Source organism: Colletotrichum orchidophilum, assembly GCF_001831195.1.
Source record: "Colletotrichum orchidophilum strain IMI 309357 chromosome Unknown Scaffold_98.1, whole genome shotgun sequence".
Classification (NCBI taxonomy): Eukaryota; Fungi; Ascomycota; class Sordariomycetes; order Glomerellales; family Glomerellaceae; genus Colletotrichum; species Colletotrichum orchidophilum.
The window spans coordinates 106,199-127,145 of record NW_019173054.1 but is presented as its reverse complement, the minus strand read 5'-3'; the positions used below and the strand labels follow the sequence as shown (position 1 = coordinate 127,145).

The window sequence follows — 20,947 nt, the reverse complement described above, 5'->3', positions numbered from 1 at the left end:
AATCTTAAGGAAATTTTAAAGAAATTTTAAGCTTTTTTAAACGCTTTTTTTAAAAAAATCTTTAAAAAATCTTAAGAATTTTACGGCCTTTTTTTTTTTTAAAATAACCGTATATAAAAAATAAGAAATATAGTTATAGACCGTAATAATTACCGCTATATAAAAATTAATTTCGATTATAAAATCTTTATAAATATAATAATTTATATTATTATAAAAATTATATTTTAAAAAGCTTTATTATAAAATAGGGTTTAATATATAAAGTAAATAGATATATAAAAAAATTAATATAATAATATAATAATAAGTACGTAGGTTTATAAAAAACGTAAAGAAAAATAAATATATATATATTAATCTATTTCGTTTTAAAAATATCGCTTTTAAATATAAAAATAACTTTTATTTTGTTTTATATTAATATTTATTATATATAAAGCTTTAGATAGCGCTGGAAAACTTAGTTTAAGTCTTTATTTATAGCCTTTTTTATTACAGTATTTTTTAATACCTTAGTTATTTCGTTAATAATATAAGAAAATAAAATAGTAATATTATTAAAAAATACGTTATTTATAGTTTAAGCGTTTAGCTCGACTATAGTTATATAATAAAGATTAGCTTAATTAAACTTAGTATTATAAAAGTAATTTTTAATTATTATAATTATTATAATAGTAATTTTGCATTTATTAACGTAGGAAATTAAAGCGAGTTTTTAATTATAATAATATTTTTTTAAACGGTTTTATTTATTAAATAAGTAAATTTAGTTATATTTATCGTGAATTTAAGTATAATAAGGATTTTTATTAGATAGAAATATAAAATAGCGGATTTATTTATAATAAAATTTATAAAAATTATATAAATTATATAGTATATAATAATTGTATTGATAATGTTTTAATTATAGAAAATAAACGCGTATTTATTATTTTTTTAATCGATTATATCCGGCTTAAGTTCGAATTTATAAACTATTTCTTTAGATAAGAATTTATAGAAGTTTTTATTAATAATTAAGATATGAGTTTTCTTTATAATTATAATAGTACTTATACCCGTAAATATAATATTCGTTTTTAAAAAATAAAAGGTAGGAGTATTAACGAAAAGTTATTGCTAAGTATTTTAGAATAAATTATTATTTATAGACTTATTAATAAAGTTAATAACGATATACTTATAGGAAGTTTAGTAAAAGCTGTTAAATAATTAATTAATAAATTCTAGTTTTAAAAGCTTAATAGCGATAGCTTTATTAAGGAATTCTCAAAGTATATTTCTTACTTTTAAGTTATTATTTTATAAATTTAATATAGCGGTAGCGAATTCTTTTTTAATTATATCGTTAATAGTTAAGGTCTTAATTAATTTTTATATTATTTTAAAAAATATATAAAGTTTTATATAAAAAGTATTAAATAACTCTTAATCTTTAATAGCTATAATAATTTTAAATTAATTAAATTCGATAATTATTATAAAAAACGTAATATTATCGCTTTTTATATACCTTTTTATTTATTATATAAACTTTAGCTTTTTAATATTAATTATTTTAACTTATTAAAGGCTTTATATAGTAAAAGAATCGAGAAGATAATACGAATATAAATTATATATATTATTAAAAACGACTTTTTTTTTATTTTTAAAATAGCTTTTTTTATTTTAATAAATAAAAAAAACGTATAAATTAGTTTTAAATAAACTAAAATTATATTTTTTAATTTAAAAATAGTTATTTTTTATTTAAATTTTAAATTAAAAACGTTAATATTATTTAATTTATGTTTAAATAATTAAGGCTTTTAAAACTTAAAAATACTAATTATAATATATAACGTTATATAAAGCTCTATTTTATTTAAAAAACGTATTTATAATTATTAATATAACTTATTAATATATTTATATAAAATTATTAATTTATAAATTAAAAGTATTAATAAATTAATATATAAATTAGCTTTTATTAAAATTAAATACCGCGGGCTTTATATAATAAATAAAATATTAAATAAACGTTAAAAAGCTAAAAAAATATAATTACGTTTTAAAAGCTTATTTAATATTATTAAAATTAAAATAATTTAAATAAAAAAAAGGGTTATTAATATTAAAAACGAAAATATATATTAAAAAGGTACTTATATAAAAAAGGTTAAATTATATAAACGGTAATATAGTAATTATAAAAAAACTAAATATAATATATAAATATATTAAATAGTTGAAAAGATTTTTAAAAAAGAGGTTAATAAGTAATTTTAATTAATTTCGTATAATATAACTTAATTAATTTATATAAATAGTAGGAGGGTATTTAGAAATGGGCGACTCGCTATAATAAGCGACTCGCTATGTATATACGTTATAAGGATATTATTTTAGCTAAGCTTAATAACGTAAAGTAGCTAAGGGTTTTTTAAGAAAACTTATTAAGCGTATTTTTTATTAAAATTAATATTAAAATCCGGACGATTTTAAAAGATAATATATTATATAATAAAGGTATTTAATTACGTATACCCGCGTTTAATAATTTAGTTTTATAAACGATAAATAAAAGTTTTATTTTTATAAAAGTATTTGTTTATATATTTATTTAATTTAATACTTTTAATAAAACTTTTTTTTCTATTATAAATATATAACGTACGGAAATAATTATAAAATTCGAGGTTTTTTAAGTGCCGGCCGTTTTTATAAAATATATAAAAAAAAATTTTAAAGTCGTAATTTTTTAAAAGGTATTACTATATAATATTAAAAATAAAGTATTATGTCCGTATTTTACGATATATAAAAAAAGGGTTATAAAAAGAAATCCTTTTAAATATTAAATATTATATTACTAAGTAAAAATAATATAAATAAAAATAATATAAATAATAATAATAATAATAATAAATTAAAAATTAGGAAAAGAAAAAAAGAAAAAATAAATAAATAAATAAATAAATAATAAATATAAACGCGTAAAAAGAATTATATAAAAAATCGTAGGCTTTTATAAATATAAGTTTTATAAGCTTTTTTTTAAAAAAAATTTAAGATTTTATAATAGTAAATAGTAATATTATTTTATTATTATTTAATAATAAAGTTTTAAAAAGTAAATTGTTATTTGAATTTTTTTATTAATTAATGGCTAATTTATATAAACGGCAGGGCTATTTTTAGCGGTTATTTTATTAAAAGGTATAAATAGCGTTTTAATTTCTTTTTAATTTTTTAAAGAAATTAAAAATTATTATTTTTTTAGTTTTATTAATTTTTAAAAAAATCCTTTTAAAGACCTTTTATTATATTATTTTTTCTAACCGTTTTAGTTTTCTTTTCTTTTTTTATATATTAAATAGTAATTTTTTAAGTTCTTTTAGTATTAACTAAATAGTTTTTAGTTTTATTACGAGTATATTATATATATACTTATCCTTAGCGTCGGCTAGCTATCGTTCGTAGGTTTTTATTAAGTCTAATACTTTTATCGTATTTATATTTATTTAAATATTATAAAAATAAAAGTAATCTTTTTATTTAATAAAATATTAAATTTTCCGCGGCCTTTAGCTTTTAATTAGGACGTATTTATTTAAAATTCTTTTTTTTTTTATAATAATTAAATTAATTCTTTTATGTTATTTATTATAAATCGTTTACGTTTATCGATACGGCTAATAGTATTATCCAATAAAAAAGATCTTTTTTTAAATTTTAAACTAGTATTAAATAGGCTATTAATATTATTAAATAAATATTAATAATCGGTAGGAAGTTAAGTTTATACGCTAAGGGACCGATTTGTTTTACTATTTATATTAATTCGGTATATTAAAAGGATATTTTTTAATAAGTTTTTAAGTAGTTTATAACTTTTTTTTAACCGGAAATAAATAAAATCTTTTAAAACGAATACGATATAGCGATATTCTTTATTAAATACTGTTTTTATTTATATTTACTTTTTTATAATAAAAAGTTTAGTTTTTTTTTAAAATATATTTTTATTAGAAATAGTATTTATATTATTTAATAAGTTTAATAAGCCGTTAATTTTAAACTTATAAAGTAGTTCATTTAATAAGTATTTTATCATTATAACGTATCTATTATTAAAATTAAATTATATAGCAATAATACTTTTAAGCTAATTTATATTTAAATACGATATATACTATATTCATAACACGGTTTTAATAGTTTAATTTTTCTATTTTAATTATTTATTTATTTAAAAGTAATAAGTTATTAAGAATTTGAGGTTTATATTAAATCTTTTTTATAAGGTTTATTAAAATTCGGATAAGAATTTTAGGTTTAATTTAAAATAATACTTTTAAAAATTCTTTAATTATAAAACTAAAGTATTTATATAAATATAGTAATTTAGTTTATTAAAATATACGTTATATAGCCGGGAATAATAATAATAAATTTCAAAAATTTGTTTATAACGGTTATTATTAAACTAAAAAAAGGATAATTTAGTAATTTTTATAAAATATTATTTATAAATATTTTAAGTAGATTTAAAATAAAGTTTATAATAATAATATAAAAAAGAATTGCTAATATTAAAATAGGTTATAAGGTTTTAATTAGTTTTTTATAATCTTTCTTTATAAATTTATAAATTAAATAATATCGACGGTATTTTTTAATTTTCGTTATTAAATTTTTAATAACGAATTTCTTTTATAATTCATATTAAACTTATTTATTTTTATAATATTAATTTTTATTATAAATTATAACGATAAATTCTATAGCTATATTATTTAAAATATATAGTTTTTATTTTTTATTCTAATTTAAATAGTAAAGGAGTTTTTAATTTAAATTAAATAATAAATAAAAATCTAAGTCCGCTTATTATAATATTTTATAATATTATTTTTATTTAGAAGTTGTTTTATATTTTTAATAAATCCGTTTTTTTATATTGGAGGAAATTAATACGTCCGTAGACTAATATATTAATAATTTATTTTAAAATTTATTTAACTATCCTTTATCGTTTAGGTTTAAATATTCGTTATTTAAAGGTATTTTTAAGAATATATTTAAAATAATATTACTTATTTTTAAAATATAAATATATATAAATTAAAATTATGAAAGATATTTAATAGTTAAAATAAGCCGGAAATTAATACGTTTATAATTAATTATAAATAAGGTTATTTATTATATAGCTCCTTATATAAAGGCGTAATTAATAAAGATAATAATTAGATTTTTTTTAACTAATTAGACTATTATTTTCGTTTTATAAATAGTTTATATAAAATATACTACCTTAAGTTCTATAGGTTAGTATTTTTTTCTAATATTTAAAAATATTTTATTAAAATATATAATAAGTTAAATTAACGTATAAAGAATCGGGGTTCTTAAACTTTATTTTATACCGGGTTTAAAATAAAAAAGTATTACGTTATATCCCCTTTTATAAAAGGCGTTTAATTATATAAATAATATATAAAAAGGATTATAATAAAATAAAGCGGTAGATTTTATAAGGGTTTATTTAACATTTAAAAAAGATATTTCTTTTTTAACGGTTAAGTCGATAATTACTATATTATAAAAATATTTCTTAACCGACTTTTAATATTTTTTTTATTTTTAAACCTTTATTAATAAATTAGTTTTTTATTATTAAAAAAGGTTAATTTTTATAGCGTATCGAAGGATAAAATATTAAAAATAACTTCTAGAATTTATTTATTTTTTTAAAATTAAAAAGTTTTTAAAAAAGTATATAAGCTTAAGTATTTTAATATAATTTTTAATATTTTAAAATTTAAATACGTTTATATTAAAACTTAAGAGTTCGATAAATAAAAAACCGACGAATAACTTATTAAAAAAAAACGTAATATTTCTTTTTTTTAAAATAGAAAATATTTATTATAAATAATATATATACTTTTTTTCTATATTTAAAACGATAATAATATTATTTATAAATATTTAAACGTATTTTTAGTATTTATAAAGAAGGTTATTAATAAACTTTTAAGTATAAGCTAGCGAATTACGAAAACCTATTAATATAATTATTAATATTTTTTATTTATAATAGTTAATTATTATTAATTGTTTTTAAAAAATTTTTTAATTAAAAATTAATAAAAAAATATTTTTATATCGACCTTAATAATAAAAGCTTTTTTTTTTACTTTTTTTATAATTTTAAATTATAATAATAACGGGTACGTATTTAAAATTATAACTTTATTAAGCGTTTAAAGATTTATTATTATATATCTTTTACGTTTTCCGTTTATTTATTTCTATACTACGAAAAAAGGAGCTCCGAATAGTATTAAAAAGTTAATTTATTTAGCTTATTTTTTTATATATATATCGTTTATTTTATTATTAATAAATTACTAATCCTCAATATTTTATAAAAAAACTCGTTAGTTTATTTTATATTTATAATAATTCGAGATAAGCGGAATAGTTTTTTTTTTTAATTTAACTTATATAAGCTTAGTAAGTTTTTATATAGAAAGAAATTCAAAAACGATCGTTATTATTTAGTATACGAATTATTTATTTTAATTAAATATAATTACGCCTTTTTATATTTTAATAAAATCGTTTTTTTTATTTTATTTAACTCTTATTTTTAAATTTTAGTTAAGGTATTTATTAAAAATATTTTTATTTAGCGCTAAGTTATAAATTATAAGAAATATTAGTATATTAGTTAAATAGTTAATATTAAATAAAGGCCGGATTATAATATCGGCTTTTATTTATTATAAAAAACTAAGTCGTTAGTTATAACGAAGTTTTAAGGGGTATAACGAATAGTTTTCGAGATATATTATTAATTAATAATTTATTATATAGTATATTTCGTTATCGTAATTAAGTTTAAATAGTAGTAAGTTTATTTTTAATTTTTTATTATTTATATTAATACGAACGTATTAAAGAAAGGAAAATAATTTAGTTTTATATCGCTTTAGCGACGTAAGTTTTTAAAGATCGTTTAATAAAAATTATTATTAGTATTTTAAGATTATTATAATTATTAATATAGATCTTTTTATTTAAATTAAGGATATTTATTTAGTTAAGGACGTTAAATTTTTAATCGATAAAGATTCTTATTTATAAATTCTTAAATACCTAGGCTCCGAAGTATAATTTTACGGTAACGGTTTTTCTATTAACTTAGCTTATAATATATAGGTCGAATAATACTTATTTTAAGCTCTTTACTTATTTAATATTAATAAAAGGTTAATTAAGGGTATAGTTAATTATATAACTTAATATATAAAATAAAATATTTTTGTAAATAACTATATTACGACCTAACACGTATTACTAGACCAGGGCCCTGCCCTATAGGACCTACGGCGGCTACTATACTATATATATAATAGTGAGAACCTAGACGGCTCCCTTTAAAACAGAAGAACTATAAATAAGTTACGTAATTATAATTATACAATAAAATAAAAAACGAACGCTTATAAATAAATAAAACGGACGATTATAAAAATATAAAATAAACGACCGTTCGATAAATAGTTAGATAATAGTAAATAGGATATTATAAAAAATATATTTATAATTAGAATTTATATATAAAATAGCTTAAGCTAAGCTTAAAAATAGACTTTTATAGCTTTTTTAATAATTAACTTCGTATTAAATCTTACGATTACTTTTAACTATTTTTATTAAGAATTTATTAATAAGACTACGACTAATTACTAAAGCTTTATTTATTTTATAATTTATAAATAATAACTTTTTCAAAACTATTTTTATAACGATTATTAATTACGAATATCGTAACTTTAATTTTTATTAATATAAACTTTATTACGACTAACCGATTATAATATTTTAATTACTTTTATTTAATAAGTCGACTTTACGAAAACTTATTAAATAATATAAACGATGTTTATCAAATCTTTTTTTAATAAAAATAAGAAACCTTAGGTTTTAAACGCCGAGCTGGCCTAAGCCGAAAAAGACGTAGAAATACTTAATATTAAATATAATTTTAATAAGGACGCGGTTTTTAATAAAATAATATATATTAAAATACGCCGCGTCGTTAATTAAAATATTTAATATAATAAAAAATTAACGGACGTTTTTAATATTATTATTATTTAATTAATAAAAGTTTAAATTAAGAACGACCGCGATATTATTAAAATATAAAAAAATATTTAATACTATATTTAAAAAACTTAAAAACGAATATTAAAAGGTTTTAAACTTCGCTAATTAAATAAATACGTTTTAAAATATTATTAATATTATTATTACTTTTCTTAACAGAGGATAATAAAAGCTTAAACTTAACGTACTTATTACTTTTAACAAGACCTTTAGAATTTTAAAAGGATTCTTAATTTAAATTAAAATTTTTTAAAACTTTTATTAAAAAGATTTTAGTAACGAAATCGAGAAGGTTATATACGCCGCTAGCTTTTTTAAAAAACGAGTTTTTAAATAATTCGAACTTTTTTAAAAAGAATATTTTAAAAAAGAAACCCTTAATAAATATTTTATTAAAATACGAAATATTTATTATAATTTCGATAGGTTTAAAAAAGCTTTTAAATCGTTTTTTTAAAATTTAAATAAGAAACGATAAGCCGAGCGCGATATATTATAACTTTAATAAACTAAATTAATAAAGGATTACTTAGCCGAGTTTAAACGCCTTAATATTTAATTTAATTTTACTAACGATATTAAGATTTTTATATTTTATTAAAGATTAAAAGATAAGGTTAAGAACTAACTTATTAAAATCGATAAATTAAACGATTTCTTTTAATATACTAAACTCGTAATTAAAATCGATAACTATTTTTATAAAAAAAAAAAGGAAAAGAAAAAATAACGATAAAAACCTAACTTAGGACGTAAATATTAATAATAACTTTAACATAATTTTAATTAAAAACACCGTTATAACGGGAATAATAATCTTTAATAAATTACTATTTATAAATAATATAACGGATTTATAAACCTTAATATAGCGAAACGAAACTAATCCTATTAAAAAAAAGAATTTAAATATTATAATTATAATAAATTAAGACATATAGTTAAAAATTATAAATAACTTAAACGAATTTAATAACGACTTATCTTTAAGAAATAGATTAATATCACTTCTAAAGAAATACTTTATAAATCACTTTCTTAAACCGTATATTACGACAATAACTACCTTATTTACCGAAATAATAAAAAAATAATTAGGATAATATTTTAAGAAACCTTTTAATAAGACTTTTACTATAATAAATAAGTAAAAAGTAGTTTAACACTTTAAAACTATTAAAAACTATAATAAAGAATATATTTAAATATTATTAATAATATACGAAATAATTAAAATATAACTTATTAGTTTTCTTAAGCGAGCGTAAACCCTTACGATAATAAAAAGTAAATTAAAAAAAAAAATAATTAAAAATAAAAACGACCTATTTTAGTTAGAAAAAAAGATCTTAACTTATAAAATACGAATTCTAAATAAATCTATTTATATAATACGACGAGCACTTAATAAAATAATCTAATATTACGAATAGCACCTTTTAATAATAAAAAATTATAATAAAGATTATATCCGTATCTTAATTAGCTATTATAAAACTAACCGATTATTAAAGAAAAAGCGACTAAATATAAAAGTAATGCTCGCTCTACTTTAGTAACGATTTTAAAAACGACTAGAGGCTAAAACGAAAAAAAACCTCCTCCGGCTAGAAAACGAAATTAATAAGGAAATAAATCTAATTTATGGACCTTAGATGTTAAAAGAACGTTATTAATAACGTATTAAGGAACTAAGCGAGGCCTACTATACAGTAAACGCTTACGTTTCTTAATATCTAATTATAAAAATAGTCCTTATTATTTTAAAATAGTGAATATATAAATAATTCGAAATAATAACGAAGGACGATATGCTCCGCTTAAAATAAAACTTTTTTATATTTAAAAAAAGTACTAAATCGGACGACTTAAATAAAAGAACTATTAACGATATATTTATAGAATTTAGTACCGAGGGACTAAATTACGACCCCTTTTTAAATAATATTAATATATTAAACTACGAATAGCTAATAAGTTAATAATTATTTTATAATTTAAACGAACCTCGCGACGTCGCCTAACGATATACTTAGTTAGAAATTAATTATAGGATATTATTTAATATTAACGATTTTATTATTAAAAAGGAAGCCGATTTAGATAAGTAATTAAAATAATAAAAATTTATAAGCTTTTAAGGAGAACTAAATTAGCTTATTAAAAACCTAAAAGACTACTTATATAACCGATATATTTAAAATATATAATCTAATATTAAAATATTTAAAAACTATAAATTATTTTTTAAAAGGAGAGAACCTATTAATAAAAAAATAAATAATATCTATAATATTATTAACGTATCATATTTATTTATTAAAAGATAAAAGCGTCCCGATTTAATAATTAACTATAAATAGCTTATAAAAGAAGGACGGGTATTAGCCCTTAAGATATTAAAAAACTAAATATATTAATTATAAAAAAACGACGAAAAGCGGCTAAAATAAATAAGTTCTTATATTTTATAATACTCCTTAATAAAGAACATTTATAACTTAAACTTTAAATAAACGGATACGATATAAGCATTATTATCGATAATAGCGCTTAAAGAATTTTTATTTTACTAAAAACGGTAAATAAGTATAAATTATTATAAGTATAAAAAACGAACTTATATACCTTACGAACAGTAAAAAAAGAATAAATTAATTATAATAATAGATATATTAACCGGGAGACTATATACCTCACGATATATATTAATAATTAATTAAAATAATTAAAATACGATATTATAAAGATTAGAAACACCGATATTATTTTAAGAATCTCGTAGTTACGAAAGTATAATCTATAAATAAATTAAAAAACCGGTTAATTTTATTAGATAGATTTAATTATTAAACGATTTAAAAAAAAAAGTTTAAACAAATCTTATACAATACCTAACAAATAAAAATAAACTAAATATATCGCCTTTATTAAAATAATAAAACTTATTAAAATATTCGTACTCGGCACGGACGATCGAGGATCGGACCTACTTTAAACTATATTTAAAAAGTACCGGATTTATACGAAATTATTCGCCTTAAAAAAAGAAATAGGACTATTAAAATATAATAATTAAAATATAGAGATTAAATTAAAAGAAAGAACATAACCTAAGTTCTATTTATTATATTTTATAAATTAATTTAAATATAATAAATTTAACGAGTATATTAATAATAGATTTAAAAAAGGTTATATTAGATTATTATTTTCTTTAATAAGAGTATTAATCTTCTTTATACTTAAGAAAGGTAAAAAAAAGCTTAGACCTATAATCGATTATAAAGGACTTAACGAAATTATTAAAAAAAATTATTATTTATTACCCCTTATTTTAAAACTTAAGGAGATATTATACAGAGCTTAATAATTTATTATAATAGACCTTAAGAGAGTATTTAATTAAATTAAAATTAAAAAAAGAGACGAATAAAAGACAGTATTCCGAACTCATAAAGGATTTTATAAGTATTTAATTATACTTTTCGAACTTACTAACGCACCTACTATATTCTAAATAATAATTAACTATATATTTAAAGAGTATATCGATATTTTTATAATCGTTTATTTCGACGATATCCTTATCTTTTCTTTTAATTTCAAGACGTATAAGAAATACATTTATATAGTATTTTAGAAATTTTAAGACGTAAAGCTCTTTACTAAGCTTAAAAAATACGAATTTTATATATAAAAAGTAGATTTCTTTAGCTATACGATTACGTTAAGATAAATTTATATATAAGTATTTAATATAAAGGTAATTAAAGATTAATTTATACTTATTAATATTAAAAATATATAATTATTTTTAAAATTCGTTAACTTTTATTAACGATTCCTTAAAAACTACGTTAATATTATTAAACCTTTTAATAACTTAATAAAGAAAGATATAACTTTTATTTAAGATAAAAAATGTAAAAAAGCTTTTAATAAAGTAAAAGACTTAGTTATTTTAAAATTAATAATTATAATCCCGGACCTAAAAAAATTATTTAAAATTAAGACCGACGCTTCGGACTTTTTTATAAAAGTTATTTTAAGATAATAAAACTAATAAAGAGTATTTTACTTTTATATATTTTATTTTAAAATATTTTATAAAATAGAATTAAATTAATAAATTTATAATAAAGAATTAATAATTATAATCGAAGCTTTTAAAAAATAAAGATTATAGCTTTTAAATATTAAATATAAAGTTATTATTTATATAGATTATAAAAACCTTACGAACTTTATAATAAATAAGAATTTAAATAAACGATAAATTAAATAAAGCGAATTCCTATTTAAATTTAATTTCCGAATTATTTATTAAAAAAGTTTAGAAAATAATAAAGTAGACGTTTTTAATAAACGACCGGACTACGAAGTTATAATCCTTAAAGAAATATAAATAATCCTTAAATACGACGATAATAATAATCTTATGCTTATTATAAAACTCTTTATAATAATTAAAAGAGTTAATACTAGCCCGTTTAGAAAAATAACTTTTAAGCTTATTATAGAAGTTTATAATACTTAAATATATAGTTATTAAGGTATTATAAAAATATAAAAACGGATTCGTTAATATTATAATAAAACCGTTATAAAAATAGAAGTTGTTAAAGCTATTAAAGACTACGATATTTATAAAAAAAGTAAAAATAGCCTTTATAAGCTTTATAAAAAACTATAATTACTATTAATACCCCTAAAAATATAGCATTTAATCTTTTAAGACTTTATTATTAAACTATTAAAATCTAAGGAACTATTAACGAACGTATAGTACGATAATATTTTAGTTATCGTCGACCGACTTATTAAATTCGCCTATTTTATATTATACAAAGAAATAAGTAATATTAAAGAATTAGTATATACCTTCCTCAAAATAGTTATTATTAATTATAGTTTACCTAAGGAAATAGTTTTTAATAAAAATAAGCTATTTACCGTTAAGTTTTAGAGATTTTTAATTTTATAACTCAGTATAAATTATAAACTATCGACCTTTTTTTATTTATAAACCGATAGATAAATAAAAAAAATTAATTAAATTTTCGAAATATACCTCTGTTATTATATAAATTACGATTAAAATAATTAGGTAGTATTATTATTAATGGCCTAGTTTATATATAATAGCGTAATTAACGAAAGTATAAAGGAATCCCTTTTTTTATTTTAATTACGGATTTTAATTAATTATATATAGAGAAGTACGCGAAGGACTATAAGCTATGAAAGCCGTAATAGACGTAAATAAACTTAAGAAGATTTAAAAAGAAGCCTCTTTAGACCTTAAGTTTATACGGTAGCGTATAAAAAAATACGTTAATAGATTAAGGATTAATAGATTAATTTTAAAAAAAAGAGATAATATATATCTCTTTCGTTATAATATTAAAACGAAATAATTAAACGATAAGTTAAATTATAAAAAACTTAAACTTTTCGAAATTATCGAAAAAGTTTTATTAATTAATTTTAAATTAAAACTTTTAAATACGATACGATATTACCTAGTTTTTTATATCTTACTTTTAAAGTTAATATTTAAAAACTTATATATTAAAGATCGTATTATTATCGAACCTAACGAATTAAAATACGAAGTTGAGCGAATTATTAATTACTAAATTAAAAAAGGTTAGGAAGAGTATTTTATTAAATAGAAGGACTACGGACACGAGGATAATATATAGGAACCCGTTACGAACCTTTAGAACTCTTAATAGCTTCTTAAGGAGTATTAAAATTAAATTTAAATTTAAAACTCTTAGCTATTATAGCGTTTTAATCGATAACACTAAAAACATTATTAGCTTACGCCTCTTAAGCTACCGAGGAAATACTTTCGGTATCTTTAAGAAATTCTTTTAATATAATACGACTTTTTTTAAATACTATTCGTTTTTAAAAATAAAGGCGTTTTAATTTAAATAACGATTTATTTAATTTAATTTAAGCCTTTTAATAGGCCTTAGCCTTTTTTTATAGCTCTATAGCTTTTTTTAAAAACCGCGATTTTTTTATTTATTTTTTATAATTAAAATAATCGGACTTTATTATTAAAAGATTTATTATATTTATTAATCGGGACTTATAAAAAACTATTTATAAAGAATTTATAAATATAAATAGTATTAATAGAAATATCGTATAAAATACTTAGACGATAGTATATTTTATAAATATTAAAATTAAAAAGAATTAAATAATAAATACTTTAAAAACGATAATTTAAATACGTTATTATTTTTATATTTTTATTAAAAAAACGAATAATACGTAATAAACGGCGACGAGACGTAGCTATTTATAATTTTAATTTTTTAATTCGATTTAATATAGCGTTAATATATTTTAATAAAAATATTTAATAATTCCTTAATTTAAGAACAAATAACCTATTTATAAGCCTAGGGATTAGACTTTTAAAAGGAGGAGCTAATATTACGACTTAATACGTATTATTAAACTAGGGCCTTACCCTATAAGACCTACGGCGGCTATTATATTATATATATAATAATAAGAACCTAAACGGCTCCCTTTAAAATAAAAGAACTATAAATAAGTTACGTAATTATAATCGTATAATAAAATAAAAAACGAATACTTATAAATAAATAAGATAAACGATTATAAAAATATAAAACGGATAACTATTTAATAAACGGTTAAATAATAGCGAATAGGATATTATAAAAAATATATTTATAATTAAAATTTATATATAAAATAGCCTAAGCTAGGCTCGAGGATAAACTTTTATAGCTTTTTTAATAATTAATTTTATATTAGATTTTACGATTATTTTTAGCTATTTTTATTAAAAACTTATTAATAAGATTATAATTAATTACTAAAGCCTTACTTACCTTACGATTTATAAATAATAGCTTCCCTAAAGCTATTCTTATAACGATTATTAATTATGAGTATCGTAGCCCCGACTTCTATTAATATAAACCTTATTACGACTAGCCGATCGTAACAAACTAATCGTTTTACTCCTAAGTCTATATAAGTTTATTTTTATAAGTTATAGAAGTTAAGGTTAATTATAATTTTTATATAAATATAATTATAAAATATTATATATAAGTTAGCAATTTATTATAATAAGCTTTTTATTATTTTTAATTACAGGTCGATTTTAATCGTATTTTAATAAGTTAAATAATAATTTTATTAATAATTTTTTTTTTATTTAAAACGATATTATACGATTTATAACTTAAGGAGAGGAAATAAATATTATTATATTTTAAAATATATTAATAGTTTAATAAAATAGTAACGTTGTTAAAGATATTTACTTTTTTAAGCTTTTTATTTTTTATAATTAAATTGTTTTAATTTAATAAGTCTATAGCGTTTATTTATAAATTAATATAGAATATATTTATTACATAAAAACCTTCGTTTTATATTTATTTTTAAATAGCTATATTTATTATACCGTTTTCGTTTTAAATATATATATTTTAAATAATATATATTCTTTTTTTTTAATATTTATAAATAAGTCATTTTTATTTTAGGCGATTTAGGTTATTTTTTAAAGGTTATAAATAGTTTTTTTATTAATAAGGAGATTTTTATTATAGCTATTGTGTTTATTAATTTAATTAATTTACGGATGGTCGTAGTCGATAAGAGGGGTTTTTTATTTAATTTATAGTTTTTTTTAAAGCTTTTAGTAGTTAAAAATAGGTAGATTTAAGATATTAAGTTTTAAATCCGGTAGAAAAGTTAGTTTTAATTTTTAATTATAATTTTTATCTTTAGTATATATTTCGTTTTTATCTTTTTTAATAGTTTATTATTTTTTAAAGCTATTTATTTTAATCGATTATTTTATTTAAATAAGGTTTATTAATAATAAGGTTAATATCTATTTTATTATAAATTAATTTTAAAAAATAGCTAGATAAATATCCCGTATTTTAAACTAATTAATTAATTTTAGCTAAGAAATATTTAATATTTTTATTATTTTTAACGTTTTTTAAATTATAATATAGCCGGTTAAGTTATTATATAGCGATAGCTTTTAGTATTTTGAAACGTTAATAAAGGAAAAGAGCCTAGGCTTCGAGACCGTGTTTAACGTTTTTAAATTTTTTTTATTATTATATTTTTAAATTTTTAATATATTATTTATTTACAGTTTTTAATAAGTATTTATTTAAATTAAAGACAATAGCTTTTATATAAATAAGAGATTATTTTATATATCGTTAAAAAGTATTAATAAAACAACTAATATTAATTTAAATAATTTTTACGTTTTTTATTTTTATATTACGGGTATTATTATATTTAGTTATGGGTTCGAATTATTTAATATTTTCTATTTAAAAGCGGAAATTTATTATAAAATTTTTTATTAGTAAAAAGAGTTATAAATTTTTATTATTATCTAAGTTATTATTAAAGAAACTTTTAGGATTTTATAGTAAATAACGAGATAGCGATTTTTAAAAGCTTTGTTTTATTATTAAAAAGATAAGTGTTTTATTTTATAGTATGGGGGGTTATATTCGTAATCGAATATAATATTAAAGTTTTTTAATTATTTATAATTTATTTTTTATTAAGCTTATCAGTTTAGATTATTTTAATATTATTTTTAATTAGTTTATTTAAATAATTTATTTAATATTACGCGACGTAAAAAGTCGTAATAGTTACGGTTTTATTATCCCTTACGCTTATTTTATTATAAATTTTAATATAATCGAATATAATTTAGTATAAAGCTTTTTAAGAGATATATAATCTTTTTTTTTTAAATCGAAGTTTTTTAATTTGGTAAAGTGGGGCGTGCTTTACTTTTTATTTATAAAGATAAAAAGTTATTAAATAGATATATTATATTTAATATAAAGTTAATAAGTTAAGTAAAATTTTATATTAAATTTTATAACTTTTTTTTTTATTAAGTTAGTTTAAAATAAAAAATATTTTTTTTTAAATACTTTTTTTTTAATTAACGATTATAATAGTATAGGGGTTTCCGGCTACTTTATAATAAAAAAGATAAGAAGATTAGTATTTATTTTTAGTGCCGAAGGAGTTTTTTTTATTTATTTTAATAATAACCTTAGTTCGTATAAAAATAAATTAAATAGGATTTCTTTTGTAATATTTATAATATTTATAATAAAAAAAAAATAGGAGCGCTTTATTTTATTATAAATAGGAATATATTTTATTTTAATATTCGTTTTTATTTTTAAACTATTTAAAGAACGCGGCTTTAAATCTTAATAAATTTATATTTTATATTTATATATAAGAAATCTTTTAATATATTTAAGTATTTTTTTTAAATTCGATAGTTATTTTAGCGATACGTAAAGTTAAAATAATAAAGGCGTTTAGTCGGTTAAACGCTTTAAGCCAATAATAGTTCTAAATATAATAATTAATTAATTAAGCGGCTTAATCGGCGTCCTTTAGTAAAAGGATAATATTAAGATCTTAAGGGAAATAAATAATATCGTCGCTTTTTATTAATTAAGGATATTTAATAGTAAGATTACGGCTTTTTAATTAGCCTATTTTTTTAATAAGGTCGGTGCTTTTTAATTAGTTTATTAAAGCTAAAAGAGTTAACGCTTTTTAATTCGTTTTTTTAAAATATAAATATATTATTTAGTTTATTGAAAAAGAGTTATATTATTAATTATTATACGCTTTTATACGGTGAGAATAAAATAATATATTAATAATTTTGTTTAAAATTTTCTTATAAATTTCTTAACGAAATTCTTTAAATATATTATAAAAGTTTTAAAAGAAACTTTTAAGAAATTTTAAGGATTTCTTTATAATTTCTTTTAAAAAAAACGAAGGAAATTTTAAGGATTTCTTTGCGATTTTTTTTTAAAAAAATCTTAAGGAAATCTTAAGGAAATCTTAGGCTTTTCTAAGCGCTTTTTTTTTAAAAAAAATCTCTGGGAAATCTTAGGAATTTCGCGGCCCTTTTTTCCCTTAGTAACCGTATACGAAAGATAGGAAATTTAGTTATAGACCGTAATATTAATTAAGTTATTATAAGAAATACGACTATTATTTTATTATTAACTTTATTATTTTAAAATCGAATAAAAACTTTATTTTAAACGCCGTTTTCTTAATAAAACCGACTTTTTTTAATTTATTATATTATTTTAACTTTTATTTATTTATAATACCCTTTTTTTTAATACCGAGTATTTTAAATTTATATTTTATTTTATATACCGTTTTTTAAAAAGGATATAAAATATTTAACGTATTATTCTCTTTTATATTTTATTAAAGTAGAGTTTATTATCTTTTAATAATAGTTATTAAGACCTTTAATAGCGTATTTTAAAATATTTTAATAATATTTTTAAGCTTATTTAATAAGTTATTAATATTAATCAAAAATTAATAATTACCCTTTTCCGATAATATAAGCTAAGTTGTTATTAATAAAAAACGTAAGGTTTCTAAATAAACCTATTATTTTTATATTTATTTTTACAATAAGACCCATTTTTAAGTTTATTTTTTTTTAAATTATAGTTTTTTATTATATTTAATTTAAAAAATCCTCCTCCCCTTTTTTAAACGTTATTTTAAACCTATCGATTTTAAATAACTTAAAGCCTATTATAAAGGCTTTTTTTAACTAATTTAATATATTTATAAAAGTTAATAGATTCGGTATTATAAAGCGGTATAAATATACCTCTCGAATAAGTCAATTTATACGATATTCGTTTTAATATAATTAATTTAATAAATCCTGTCTTTTAAAAAAATATAAATTTTTAATAATAAAGGTTTTGAAAGTATAACTATTAATAATAAATATTATAAAAACGTAAAAAAAAAAGAAATAGCTTTTACGTTATTTATTAAACCTTTATTATAGTCAATATAATTATTAACTAAGCCTTAAAGTATCTATTTACCTTTTATACTAAAAGCTTACCTAGCTTATTAAGGATTTTATTAAAAATATAAGCCGTCGTATTAATATTTAAATATGTAACGTCCGTATTATTATATAAAAATAATTCTTAAATTTTATATTTATTTAACGCGATATTTATAACGTTAAAATACGTTTAAATTAAGAAAAACTAAATAGTTATTTACCGACGGCCGTATTAATTAAGTTATTTAATAAGTAATAAGTTCCTTATATTATTAAATAGGCTAATAATAAGCCGGACCGCTTTATTAAGCTTATTTAAACCTTTCCCTACTATTTTTAAATATAAAAGCGATTTTTAAAAGTAATTAATTTTAATAATATTTATAATACTAATTATTTTAAACTTTTATTATTCTAAATACCTAAATAAATATATTTTAAATCTATTTATAATATAATATTTAGTTTTATTAATAACGAAAAGTTAAAAAGCTTTTGATTTCTTTTTAAAAATATAAAATAATTAGTTAAATAATAACGTACATACATAGCGAGTCGCCTATTTCTAAATACCTTCCTACTATTTATATAAATTAATTAAGTTGTATTATGTAAAATTAATTAAAACTATTTATTAACCTCTTTTTTAAAAGTCTTTTAAATTATTTAATATATTTATATATTATATTTAGTCTTTTTATAATTATTATATTACTATTTATACGATTTAACCCTTTTTATATAAATACCTTTTTAATATATATTTTTATTTTTAATATTAATAACCCTTTTTTTTATTTAAATTACTTTAGCTTTAATAATATTAAATAAGCTTTTAAAATATAGTTATATTTTTTTAACCCTTCGGCGTTTATTTAATATTTTATTTATTATATAAAACCCGTAGTATTTAATTTTAATAAAACCTAATTTATATACTAATTTATTAACATTTTTAATTTATAAATTAATAATTTTATATAAATATATTAATAAGCTATATTAATAATTATAAATCCGTTTTTTAAATAAAATAAAATTTTATATAATATTATATATTATAATTAATATCTTTAGGTTTTAAAAGCCTTAGTTATTTAAATATAAATTAAGGAATATTAGCGTTTTTAATTTAAAATCTAAATAAGAAATAACTACTTTTAAATTAAAAAGTATAATTCTAGCTTATTTAAAACTAACTTATATGTTTTTTTTACCTATTAAAATAAAAAAAACTATTTTAAAAATAAAAAAAAAGTCGTTTTTAATAATATACGTAATCTATATCTATATTATCTTTTTAATTTTTTTATTATATAAAGCTTTTTATAAATTAAAATAATTAATATTAAAAAGCTAAAGCTCGTATAATAAATAAAAAGGTATATAAAAAGTAATAATACTATATTTTTTATAATAATTATCGAATTTAATCGATTTATAATTATTATAATTATTAAAAATTAAAAGCCGCTTAATACCTTTTATATAAGACTTTATATATTTTTTAAAATACTCTAATAAATCTGAACCGATTTTATTTATAATCTATTTATTTTTATTAAAATAAATATGTTATTCGGGGAGGAATTAATTATTAATATATTATAAAAAAAGGTAATATTTACTTTTTATAATAATATATAAAAATAACACTTAGTTATTTATATATATATTTTAAATAATAAAAACCTATTTTTAATTATTAAATTATTTTATATAAGGCTTTTTATAACGATAAAAAATTATAATAACTTTTATATACGAAAGTATTCTTATTAAAAAGCCCGTTTTATTAAAATTATAAATATTATAATTATATATTTTATATTTTAT

The 20,947-nt window shown here is 17.1% G+C and overlaps 1 protein-coding gene across 1 annotated transcript; it reads left to right on the top strand.

The window, feature by feature from the left end:
• Positions 1-13,604: 13,604 nt before the first annotated feature.
• On the top strand, positions 13,605-13,823 carry CORC01_10170 (uncharacterized protein; the record flags this gene model as incomplete). The annotated part of the gene is made up of 1 exon (XM_022621799.1): positions 13,605-13,823. A coding segment is annotated over one exon (219 nt), but the record flags the coding sequence as incomplete, so codon positions are not given.
• Positions 13,824-20,947: the final 7,124 nt, after the last annotated feature.